The 12669-nt window shown below is 41.0% G+C and overlaps 1 protein-coding gene across 1 annotated transcript in view; it reads right to left on the bottom strand.

The window, feature by feature from the left end:
- Positions 1-7059: 7059 nt before the first annotated feature.
- The window catches only part of LOC145347954 (olfactomedin-like protein 2B), a 53511-nt gene continuing 47901 nt past the window's right edge, over positions 7060-12669 (bottom strand). The window contains exon 8 of the mRNA XM_080195968.1: positions 7060-9836. Coding sequence (XP_080052094.1) covers positions 9235-9836 — 602 coding nt within the window. The 3' untranslated portion in view covers positions 7060-9234. The remainder of the gene's footprint in view (positions 9837-12669) is intronic.

Here is a 12669-nt window from a genome sequence, read left to right on the forward strand (position 1 = left end):
CATATAAATGAAGTCTGTCATCCTTGGTATCAAAAGTTCATGATTCTGTATCCTGTGCTTGACCTTGAAATTCTTTATAGAATCCCTGTAGTGCAGAAAGAGGCCTTTCGGCCCATCGAGTCTTCACCGAACACAATCCCACCTAGGCCCCACCCCCATATCCCTACATATTATACCCACTAATCCCTCTAACCTACGTATCCCTGGACACTAGGGGGCAATTTCTTAGCATGGCCAATCAACCTAACCCACATATCTTTGGACTTCCTAAATTATGCTGGCCAAGTTTAGACACAATCCTCCAGCTAGGCCTAACAAGTGATGTATGGAAGTTGGCATCGGCTCCTTGCCTTTTTGCACCATCACCAGAATCTTAGCGTCCTGCCCACCTCAAGCATTGGAGCGGGTGAGGGGCAGACAATGGAAAGGTCCATTGACGTCAAGCAGGAATTTACAGTTTCAGGGTGAGGGAGGCCATAAAATCCCACCCTATTTCTGTTCATAAAACAGAAAATTCCGCAAGTCTCTGTTGCTGAATTCCCTTTAGAAATTGTTGTTGCCTCTTCATTCTTTCCACGAAAATATATTACTTCTCTGCACTGATTTGTCATCTAATGTGTCTTCTCATTTCACCAGGTTAAAGTCCAACAAGTTTATTTGATAATAAACCCACAAGCTTTTGGGGTTTGCCCCTTCGTCAGGTGAGTGAACTCACCTGACAAAGGGGCAAACCCCAAAAGCTTGTGGGTCTACTATCAAATAAACTTGTTGGACTTTAACATTGTCTTGTGAGACTTCTTACTGTGTTTACCCAAGTCCAACGCCAGCATCTCCACATCATGTCTTCTCATTTCACCAGTCTGTCTCTATCCTAGTATGTTCCTCACCATTTATTAGTTTTCTTGAGTTTTGCATCTTTGACAAATGTCGGAATTCTGCTCTTTACATACAAATCCATGTTACTGATACACAATGAAGGAACCATAATCCTAAAACCAAACCCTGGGGGACACTACTTGTGCTCTTTGCTCCATCCTGAAAAACAATAATGGGTGAAATCTTACCAAAAAATTGCAGTGTTGTTTCTGGCAAGAAACTGGTGCATTTCTCTCAAGTAAACCAGTTGGCTTTCTTTCCAGATTCTATCACACTCTGCAAAAAAAAAATCAAGGTGCTGTGATTCATGCTATCTTAGAGGTGGGCCAGGCTTAAACGTATAGGCAAAATTTGTTACTCAGAAATCACTCAGAACTTTAAAGAAAAACTAAAAACTCCAATGGGCCTCCCTGCCCCTTCACTCCCCCCTTCTCTCCCCCAACCACCCACTACCACTGAGAACTCAGGGGCTCTCCCTCCAAACCACCGCCTCTGCCTCTGCCCCCACACCATCAGCCCCTTCTCTCCCTCTCCGCCCCTCGCACACACAATTATCTGCTCCTTCTCCCCAGCCCCCCCCGTGATGGTATTGTGTCAACAGGCATTGTCAGGGCACTGCCTAACTGTGGATTAATAGTATTAAAATGCATGCAAAACACAGGCATGAACCTGATGACTGGCAAGGTAGGAGGAAGATCCAAAGTCGTAAACTCGTTGGAGAGAACTGCAACTTCCAGACCTTGGCCCCATTGGCAATCTTGCAGATGGCAAATGTGGGCTCAAGATTTTGTTCAGGGGGTCTGGGTATGACAGCATTAAGTTTTGGCTCACCCAGACACAAGTTAGGCAGTTGAAGAGTTTTGTCATGATGGAAGAGGCAATGAGGTGGAACACATGAGTCATCAGCATTCATATAACATGATCCTTCTTATGAAAGTGATTGTCAGTAACAGATGATGGTATTTCCTTACTCATACTAATCTCAGTAACCTATAGAAATAGAATTATATTAGATGTGGTCCAGTAAAGTTTGCATTTGAAATACATCAGGAGTGCAGCATCACTAACACAGTGAAATCTACCGTAAACTCTTATAATTACAAAAATATTGTATCACGGTGAGAAATGGGGTTATTCTGACACAATGTTAGATAATGAACAGATATGATTGTTTTCTCTCAGTAACTCATTTGCCATAAATTGAATAAGCACAATGGTCTTGTGTCATATATGGGAATCTATTACCTCTGTGAATACTCTAAAATGTCCTTCTGTCATGATGTGGGAGATGGCAGAAACCCAGTTTTTGAGAGTTAGGTTGATTGGCCATGCTAAATTGACTCTTAGTATCAGGGGGATTAGCAAGATAAGTATGTGGGGGTTGGCGTCTGGGTGGGATTGCTGTTGGTGCAGGCTCAATGGGCCCAAATAGCTTCCTTCTGCACCGTGGGGTTTCTATGATTCTAATACTAGCAATAACTCAAGATATGAATTTCAATGTAAAAGCTCAAATAGAAAAATCCAGTATTGCTTTATATGAGATGTTGACTGTAAAATATATTTTTAACTACTGGGTGGCTATGCCTTTGATGCGATAATATATTCCAGATGGCTATTTATTTGCATTATGATTCATCATGTTACAGCCTTATATGTTCAAAAGCGTGGTATGTTCTCTCCAGTACGTACCAGAGAGAATTGATTGCAGATGATATTACTGTAAATTTGCAGTAAGAAAATCAGAGAAGTAATTAAACCAGATCAATTAAAGCCCACCAGAAATTTAAAGGTGTTAAATAATTAAACTGATGACATTTTAAATTTGAAAATGCTGGAAATCTGGAGGAACAGTGGAATGCAGATGACAGAGGGTCCACATTTGGAATGTTCATCCACTTTTTTTTTCCACAGATGCAGGAAAGCTTGCTGTGTTTCAACAACATTTTCTTGTTGAAGGGCTGATAAACTGTTTTTTAAATGGAAGGGGGAGTGCATGGTGTAGGGTAGGAGGTTCAAAAGCTACAATCTTATTCCAGGGTTCAGATGTAATTCGGAAGGCCCCTCAAAGTTTGAGGTGATGTGAAGTCTTTCAATTAGATCATTATCTTCACAACATTCCCAGGTGGTCCTTTAAAAATTGTAATCACATGGAGAATAAATAAGGCCAGTGGATTTCCTTTATCACAAGGAAAATGTATGAAAGCAATAAATCCTTGCAACATAATGGAAAGAACCCATGTCATCAGAATGGAATGTGAATCATTCAGTCACTGTAAATCAGTGCCCTAAAAGCAAGTAACCTTGAAAAGGTTTACCATTGGCACAGTAGCACATTGGTTAAAACTGCTGCCTCACAGCACCAGGGACCCAGATTCGTATCCAAGCTTAGGTGACTGTGTGGAGTTTGCACATTCTCCCGATGTCTGCGTGGGTTTCCTCCGAGTGCTTTGGTGTCCTACCACACTCCAAAGATGTGCAGGTTAGGTTGATTAGCCCTGCTAAATTGTCCCTTAGTGTCAGGCGGATCAACCAGATAAATATGTGGAGTTATGAGGATAGGGCCTGGGTGAGATTGTTGTCGGTGCAGGCTCAATGGGCCGAATGGTCATCTTCTGCACTAGAGGGATTCTGTGATTCACCTTAGCTAAGGAAGTCAAAGATGCCAAAAGATTTATTTGATAGCGTTAAACCTCATCCCTCCATTGTCCTAACCTGCCCACTGCAGCAGGATTGACTACGTATCCCTATCAGCCTGTTCTGCCATTCATTAACATCATGGCTGATTGCAATCTCAACCCCATATTCCTGCCTTCCCCGATAACCTTTCTTCCCCTTGTTAATCAAGAATTGTTAGTGTCTGTACCATTGCCTTTTGATTAATGTAAGTTAATATCCTGTGACCCTCACTGAATTTTAAATAGTTACGGTTTTACCTTTTTACACAAATTAATATTTGATTCCCTTTCGCAACTTATTTTCTAACTTAAGCTCTTGGTTTAATTAAACCTTATTTTCTAGTTGAACCCAAGGCAAATAATGATGAAAAGCAGTATGTGAAAATATTTAAACTGGAATAAGACGCATGTACAAGTGATCTGATTGAGATCTGTGCAACTTCAGGAGTTCAGAGTTGAGTAGGTGAATTAGTTGAAATACAGTCTTACTAGTCTCAGGCAATTGTACATTTATGATAATTCAGACACTTGCCATAAATTGTAGCCTTACATGGAGAATTTGAACCTGTCCACGTAATAACAACTTGCATTTATATAGCATCTTTGAAGCAGCATAATGTCCCTGATGGCTTTACAGGAGTAATCAGTCAAAAATTGACAGCCCAATGAGGAGATACTAGGAAGGGTGACAAAATGTGCCAAATTGTAGTGACTTTTAAGGAGAGTCTTAATGGCAGGAAGAATGATGGAGAGGTATGGGGAGAACGTCCCCAAGAAGGTGTATGATGTACTAGCCTTCATTAATCGAGGGATTGAGTTTAGGAGTTGGGAGATAATGCTGCAACTTTATAAGACCCTTGTCAGACCCCACTTGGAATACTGTGCACAGTTCTGGTTGTCTCACTACAAGAAGGATGTGGAAGGTATTGAAAGGGTGCAGAGGAGATTTACAAGGATGTTGCCTGGATTGGGTGGCATGCCTTATGAGGATAGGTTGAGGGAGCTAGGTCTTTTCTCCCGGGAGAGATGAAGGTTGAGAGGCGACCTGATAGAGGTTTATAAGATGTTGAGAGGTATAGATAGGGTGGATTCTTGGAGGCTATTTTCCAGGGCTGAAATGGTCGCTACAAGAGGACACAGGTTTAAGGTGCTGGGGAGCAGGTACAGAGGAGATGTCAGGGATAAGTTTTTCACTCAGAGGGTGGTGAGTGGAATCGGCTGCCATTGGTGGTGGTAGAGACGAACTCGTTGGGGTCTTTTAAGAGACTTCTGGATGAGTACATGGGATTTAATGGGTTTGAAAGTTATAGATAGGCCTGGTAGGTATGGATATGATTGGCGCAACTTGTGGGCCGAAGGGCCTGTTTGTGCTGTAGTGTTCTACGTTTTATGTATAAGGAGGGAATTGCAGAGCTGAGACAATTGAAAGCACAGCTACTAACGTTGGGACACCGGAAGGCCAAAAGGCCAGAGTTAGAGAAATCTTGAATTTCTTGAGGATTGTAAAAGCTTAAAGAATTTATTTCTTAAAGATTAGAGTTGTTAAGCAGGAATATACTTGGAAGGAGACTTCAAACAAGAGTTTGCAGTTCTTGGAGAAATCCATGGAGATGACTAATATCTGTGGATGTGAATGTGTAAAATAAATAAAAGTCCTTTCTTTCAGATGACAGTAAAGCAGCACAACGAGACTTTGGCTTCAATTGTCAAACAAATTTATTGAAGAGTAATAGAACAAGCAAATTGGTCCAATAACACAAATATATGCTTACAGTTGTTACTTAGCTTAGCTCCTCAGGTGAGAGAAAGTAAATAAATCATGTGCAACTGCTATTGCCCAACTATGATATCAGAAACATTCTTACAGAACAATTATGCTTCCCTTTGTATACAGAGGCTATCTGGATGACTGTCTATTGGAGGATTGCAGACATACTCCAACTTGAGAAAGAAAGATTGATAAATATCAAGGTGACTGGAACCCGTTGATTTTTCAACAACTTCCCAAATTCAAAATGAGTTGCCAATCAAAATAACACTTTAATCAAATCATTCAAAATTGTAGGTGAATTGGAATGGATTGGGTTCTCCCTCTAGCAGCTGCCTAATAACAAGCGCTGATTTGGCATCAGTTTTACCAAAAGGAGCAGCAACATTCTATCGTGTTCGCATCTATTTTTAACCAATTTTGTGCCCTGATAGAATTGAAGAAGTTCTTAGCAACTGAATCTTAACCAAAATGATTTTGTGTTTTCTGTACTGTTCTGAAAATTACACTAAGTAATACTAGTACAGAAGACATAACACCTCTCGTGGAATTCCTGTGCAATTTTGATAATGGATTCAATCCATTTAGTTATTACAGTATAGTCTCAGGTTTAGCTTATCATGTATTATACCTTACAGTAATTATCAGTATATTCCACACATCAAGGGAAAGTATTGTATAATCATTTTGGATAAGATTACCTAACAATGAGCAGTGAATACCTTAGCCTATTCAGATTTGCTTACAGCTTATTGCATAAACTGTTGGATGCTGATGTACATCAAGCTTTATAGTAGGTCTTGGAAACCAGTAGAACAGTCTTTGTTTATCTGCAATTACACTGCTTGTGTATGAGTGTGATCACAGTGTCCATCTTCTCTGAGACGTGTATGTTCACTTATGATATTTTATTACTTCATATGATTATGGGTGGCGCCAGTAAGACCAGCATTTATTGCTGATCCCTAATTGCACTTGAAAAGGTAATGGTTCTTGAGTGCAACTGAGTGCTTACTGGGGGGCATTTCAGAGAAAGAGTGAACCAAGGGTCTCAAATCACATATAAAGCAGAAAGGATGATGAGAGTAGGTCTCTTTCCCTGAAGAATATCAGTGACTTAAATGGGTTCTGTAAACAATCCAGTAGTTTCATGATTGTCATTACTGACATCAGTTTTTTATGACAGATTTTATTTAATTAATTTAAATACTCTAGCTGCCATGTTGAAATTTGAACATGTGCCCCTGGATCATTAGTCCAGGGCTTCTGGATTATTAATCCAGTAACAACATAATCGGGCCATAACATCCTTGGACTGACAATGAATGTCGCATTGTCATTCCATACCCACTTACCTGCGCTAGATTTCTTCAGTGTCTCCTGCCCTTCCTAACTCAGACAGCACAGTGGGCCCCTGGGGCCAGCATCTGGGTTTAATAAAATCGCAGCAAAGTCGCACTAACAGCCATAAAGCAGGTGATTTCAAAGATCCCATGAAAATAACAGGCCAGGGAGAAGTTAAGCGTCTAATGTAAGTGTATAGGATTTGGCAGTGGGATGGGGGGCAAGGGTGCGATCAGATATTGAGTAAGGGGTGGGGAATCCTGTGCCGCTTTGGATGGGGAATACTGGTAATGAGAGGGGTGGGGGAAGTGTTGGGCGTGACGGGAGTGCCCAGGGACTCAAAACTGTTGGGGGGGGGGTGAAAACGGGGTGGTGTTCTGTGCGTGTATCAGTCTGGGTAGTTTAAATAATTGCATTAAAGTTAGAAGTGGTTTAATTTCTTCTAATCTTTTCTGAATAACTATTAGCGTAACACTATCAAAACCATCCAAAGTTAGCAATTAAAATTGCTTTGTCAGTTGGTTTCCAAAGGTGGGAAGTTCCCAAGCAAGGGTTTATGCGGCAATTGTCTAAAGGAAGTTAACACTTCTGGACAGTTGCTGCTTAAACCTTTCCCTGGGAAGTTCCCAGAAAGATTCCCCAGCCCATTTTTGGGATACTCCCAAATCTTACACTGAGGAGCCTGAAAGTTAAGGGCTAATGACTATGTTGCCACAAAAATATGTTCCCCATGACATAGTGTATAATTCTGAAATTGAGAGGATCAGTCAATTTGCCACCTCTCCACCCTACTTGTGTTCAGCTGCTCAATACATTCTTGATTTGTCAGATGGTACAGGGACAAAACACAATTTGAATTATCTGACTTAGATTATCTTGAAGATTTTAGGATTTGTGCAATGTCTGTTCAACCCTTGTGTCAGAGGTTTAGGTTAACACTTTCCTTGCCAAAAGCAGTTGGAATTCCCAACACTAGTACAACCTACAGATATGGCTATCAAATGTGCATGTATTTTGTAAGTGTATGCGTGCGTATTTATTACTAGAAAACAACAACCAGGTCTCTTATTACAGTGGCAATGATGTGAGTAGGGAGGTTGGAAAACTGCTGCATTGTTTTCTTGGCTCCCTTGGGATCTAAAATCAACTACTGGCCCACCAACACCCACCCCCCGCCCAAAATAATATGCAGGTTTCTGTCATATCTCAGAGTCCTGTGTGTAATGAGTTTGGTAACGTCTTGAACAATTTCCAAATAATTGTACAGAATGAGAGACCGCAAGGTAACCTAATGGAATTGTCAACCGAGCAAATTTTACTCCCTGCCCAGTTGATGTTTGGCTTGGGAGAGCATACTCCAGACCCTTGCAGGGATGGGGGGAGGGGGAGAAACACTGAGGTCCATCACCTTAGTGACGATACTGATTCACTCAAAAATGGAATGGGCTGTGAATTAGATGACAAATGTATCACCACGGAATTCCAGTCAACTTTATGGTGTGCAGATGTTCTGTATAAAGCAAACATTTTCACTGCATCAAATATTCAACAAAAATATCTAAACTGATGCAGGGTTTGATGAAGAAATACTTGGACATAATGGGATCACTTACTTTTAAACAGGTGCCTAGTTAAAACTCTCCATTCACTGACTGTGACTATAGGGCACCACTTATAGTGCACACAATGTTACATTATATGCTGTCGGTTTTAGACTCCTTAACAAATAACAGTTTCTGCTTTCTACTCCACAGTTGTGATCTAACCATCCCAGAAACCTAAGATTTTGATCCAATTTATTAGCAAAAAATGGGATGTTGGGCAAATATCTGTAAATTCTCAAGCACGTGATCACGAACATCTATTATTAATAGTACACACCACAGGAAGCAGCCATCTCTAATCAATAAACATAAGGTGCAATACATCATTCAATAGTTCATACCTTTCAGTCATTGAGGAGATAATCCACATTACAGAATGTGGGAAATAGAAGTCAACTATTTGGGCTTTGGAAGGTGATGAAACATTGAATTGTTGGTTGTAATGCTATCTTTCAAGATATTATGTTATGATGCTTAACTTAGCTGTTTGTTACTTAGAGCTTATGAATTAAACCTCTGGAATTGTATCATCTCTGAGTATTTCCAACAGGAACAGTGAAGGCCAGTTCATAGCACAGGGACTGGGGTAGAGAGTCTGAATTCTTCTCTGCAAATCAACAAATGCAAAAGGAGCATGCAGGTTTTGTTGGTCAGCAAGCATGCTAAGTTTGAGCAAGAACAATGATCCATTTAAAACTCAGCAGGGAAGTCTGGCAGACATCTTACTCCTCTGCAGCTTGACATGCAAGGTATGCAACTATTGTGTAAAGCGCAGGTCAAAGGGGGCCCTTACTGTGCATGTGTTTCTCTCTGTCTCTCTTTTGAAGCAGATTACCATGGTTATGTTAACAAAGACAGATTGATCTACAATCTGTGAATGAATATAAGAACATCATTTCCCCTTCTTACACTTTTTTTTAACGAAGACAAGAGCTGGAAGCACTTCATATTGTCTGTGTTTTCCATCCTAATAGGCGAATGTGATACCATATGTGACTTGATGACCATTGTCCCATGCATACAGGATACGTTCTTTGGGGTTGTAGTCAATCTGAGTGGTGTAAGAATACTCATTGGTAAATGGCAACCTTGGATTGATTTGAGTATTTGTGTGGGTGTCATAAGCATATGAAATATTGGCATGCTTGCTATTGTGGCTGTCCACTGCATACAGCACACCACAGACTATGAAGCAGTTGCCATAATAATTTTTCCTTAGGCCGGTCCTCCAAGTGGTCTCTTTCTGAATTGACAGGTCGACAGTGTTGAGCCTGCTAATGATTATGACCTCTTGCAAGGAGCCCACTTCATCAATGGCAGGATAAATCACCCACAAACCATTCTCATCAACAGCAAAGTCTATTTCAGAGTGGCCTCTCCATCTCCAGGGTGTGGCTTCATTGTACACTGCATCGTGAAGCAGGGTCCAGGCAGCCACATATCTTTGCTTCAGATCATACTTGATGATATTGCGTGTGAAAGCTCTGTTGTAGTAGAAAGCCCCACTGTATACTACATGGCCTGTCCCAATCCAATTGTAGGGAAGTTTGTAAGAGTTACTCCAGCGACCTGGAAGAAGATGTAAACAGTACGTTGAAGATTACATTTCAAATGCTCCCAATCATTTTCCTTACCTTGCTTGAGGACATTGGCTGTTGCTCAGGTTCCATGAGTACCAGCTACTGACCAGCACTTGTCCAAGTGCCCATTCCCCATGTGTGATCCTGAACAATGAATATTATCAAGCTGCCCATATGTGAGTGAAGTAGGGAGGCCATCCAGCCTTTTCTGTCATTCAATTTGATAGAGGCTTGTCTGTCTGAATCCCAAAACAGTACAACCTGATTATGAAGGGTATAGATAGAGTAAACAGTGATAAGCTATTTCCTATGTTAGAAACGCACAGTACGAGGGGCCACGGGCTTAGGGTGAGGGGGGAGAGGTATAACACAGATATTAGAGGGAGGTTTTTCACACAGAGGGTAGTGGGGGTACGGAATGCTCTGCCAAGCAAAGTGGTGGAGGCGAGCACGCTGGAGTTGTTTAAGAGTTACTTAGGCACATGAGTGGGTTGGAGATGGAAGGATATAGGAGATTGTTTTAAATAAGGTTCATTAGTTTTGGGAACATCGCTGGTAATGTATATGGATGTGGACTGATACTAATGTTTTTCTCTTTTAATTCACAGGTTTTAAGTCGGTCTGCCTTGTTGTCCAACGAGGGGCATACATGCAATGGGTCATACAAGGGCTGCTCTTGGATGTTCGAGAATAGCCTAGTACTTCATGTCGTTAGTGTACGCTTAAACTGGACCAGATGCTGGGCAACACGACAGCTCAGTGACTATCACTGTTTGCTGTGCAGACACATGGATTTGAGCCAGTGTCTGTGGGAGTTTGCGCATTCTCCCCGTGTTTATATGGGTTTTCTCCGGGTGCTCCGGTTTCCTCCCACATCCCAAAGATGTGCTATTAGGCTGATTGGAGGTAATAAATTGTCCCTAAATTAGTTTTCCCTCAATGTGGAATGCCATAAACATAGAGGTGCTTTTAGGCTGATTGATTGGGTACTAAATTGTCCCTAAATTGGACCTCCCTGATCCTCGCACATTAGGCGTAGACTAAAATCATGAATAGGTCACTGAGACAGTGGGACGGCGGCGCGGGCTCGTTGGGCCGAAGGGCCTGTTTCCCGTGCTGTGTTGTTCTTTGTTATAAGGGTCATGGGCGGAGGGGGGACTGGTAATGTTAAAATGGCGGTGCGGGCTCGTTGGGCCGAAGGGCCTGTTTCCCAGGCTGTTTTTGTTCTTTGTTCTTTGATCTTGCCTTGCCCTGTCCAATGTGCAGAAGCGTCAACAGAAATTAAATTGTTTTCAGTGTCATACCCCAACCTTCTCGCAATGTCAAAGCCAGCTTCTTCTGTGTGACTCAACATTAAGCAATGTACTTACCAAATGAAAACTCATTCATATAGATAACAGGCTGCTTGTCCATTTTGGTTTGGAAAAGCTGAAATCTGCATTTAATCACTTACATATCTTTGTCACAGATATGACGGAATGGATGCCAGGAACAAGTTGCAGACAGTAATCCTATTGAACAATTTGAATGGCTTAGACTTGGAATACTGATCAAAAACTTGGAGTGAGTCAAAGACTGGAATCTAAGGGATTGGAATGATCTATTTGTTCACCCAGTTTCTGGTTTAGATCTAATTAAGGAGTTTGGATGATTTATGAATGAAACATGAATAACTGACTGAAAGAGAGAAGCTAAAATTTAAATCAAGGGATTTTGATGTTGAGTAACTGAATATTTGATACAGAAGCTATAATGATCTGCAACTCCTGTCTGAACACCTAACCAATCTGTCATGTCATAATTTCAGTGCATTAGTTGCATACACTCAAAATAACTTGACAAAATTTAAGAGAAATCAGATAGCGGCCAAGAGCTGCCAGTAAGACTGTGTTTCAACCAAGTCACCGGTACACAGATGGCATGCTTCAGCCCCTTCCACCATTGTTGCTGAACTACAGCCTAGGCAAACACATTTTTTATATTTAGCCATTCCCGCCAACAGGGAAACCATGTCACTCACCTGAGTACTGCGAGTCAATTAAGAAATTTTCAATGGAATCACCTCTTTCATAACTTCTCTAATAATAAAGGATTGTTTGATCCCCAAGGGAAACGTAATCTTGACTGAGTTTTCTGCTGTCCTTGGAGACTGTGTATTTATTGAGACATTATTATTGTTTTTGAAGGGAAGTTCAGCTGTAATTAGTGGCGAAACTGTGGCCAATGTATCATTTCATGTTGGGACGCAGGACAGGCTAACAGATATGAACGCTGCTTCATTCCTTATATTTAAAAATGTCCGGCCGTTTTCATATTTAAAATTATTTCCACAATCTGGGAGAAATTATTTTATCATTTTTGGCATGTATATTAGGCAACATCTACTTGTAGGTCATACAATTTTCATGGACCCCTCTTGCTTTTGTGTTCCAGAAGCTGAAACAGTGCTGCTTCTTGATGTGTTAATTTGACTCTCTCAAGGATAACTGATCAACAAAAAATCCCGTGCTGCAAGAATTCCATAGCTTGATGGGCCTGCAAATAGGTCCACGAGAGCTCAGAAAGAAAGTTAACTCAGAACATATATCAAATAATTTCCATTATTAATTTCAAAGTTGAACAGAAAATCAAGTCTCAAAATTATGAATATGAAAGATTTAAGAACAACTTTCCACACTAAGGTTACTGTAATTTCAGGTTCAACTGCATTTTTGGGCTGTAGAAAGGTCATCTTGCGTTGCATTTGTAGCTCACCAACTTATCCTTACCTAAAGTGTTTGAACTGAAACTACTGGAGCAGGTAACATTACAGTATTTTCTAG

Source organism: Carcharhinus amblyrhynchos, chromosome 9 (assembly GCF_965287045.1).
Source record: "Carcharhinus amblyrhynchos chromosome 9, sCarAmb.v2.hapA, whole genome shotgun sequence".
NCBI lineage: Eukaryota > Metazoa > Chordata > Chondrichthyes > Carcharhiniformes > Carcharhinidae > Carcharhinus > Carcharhinus amblyrhynchos.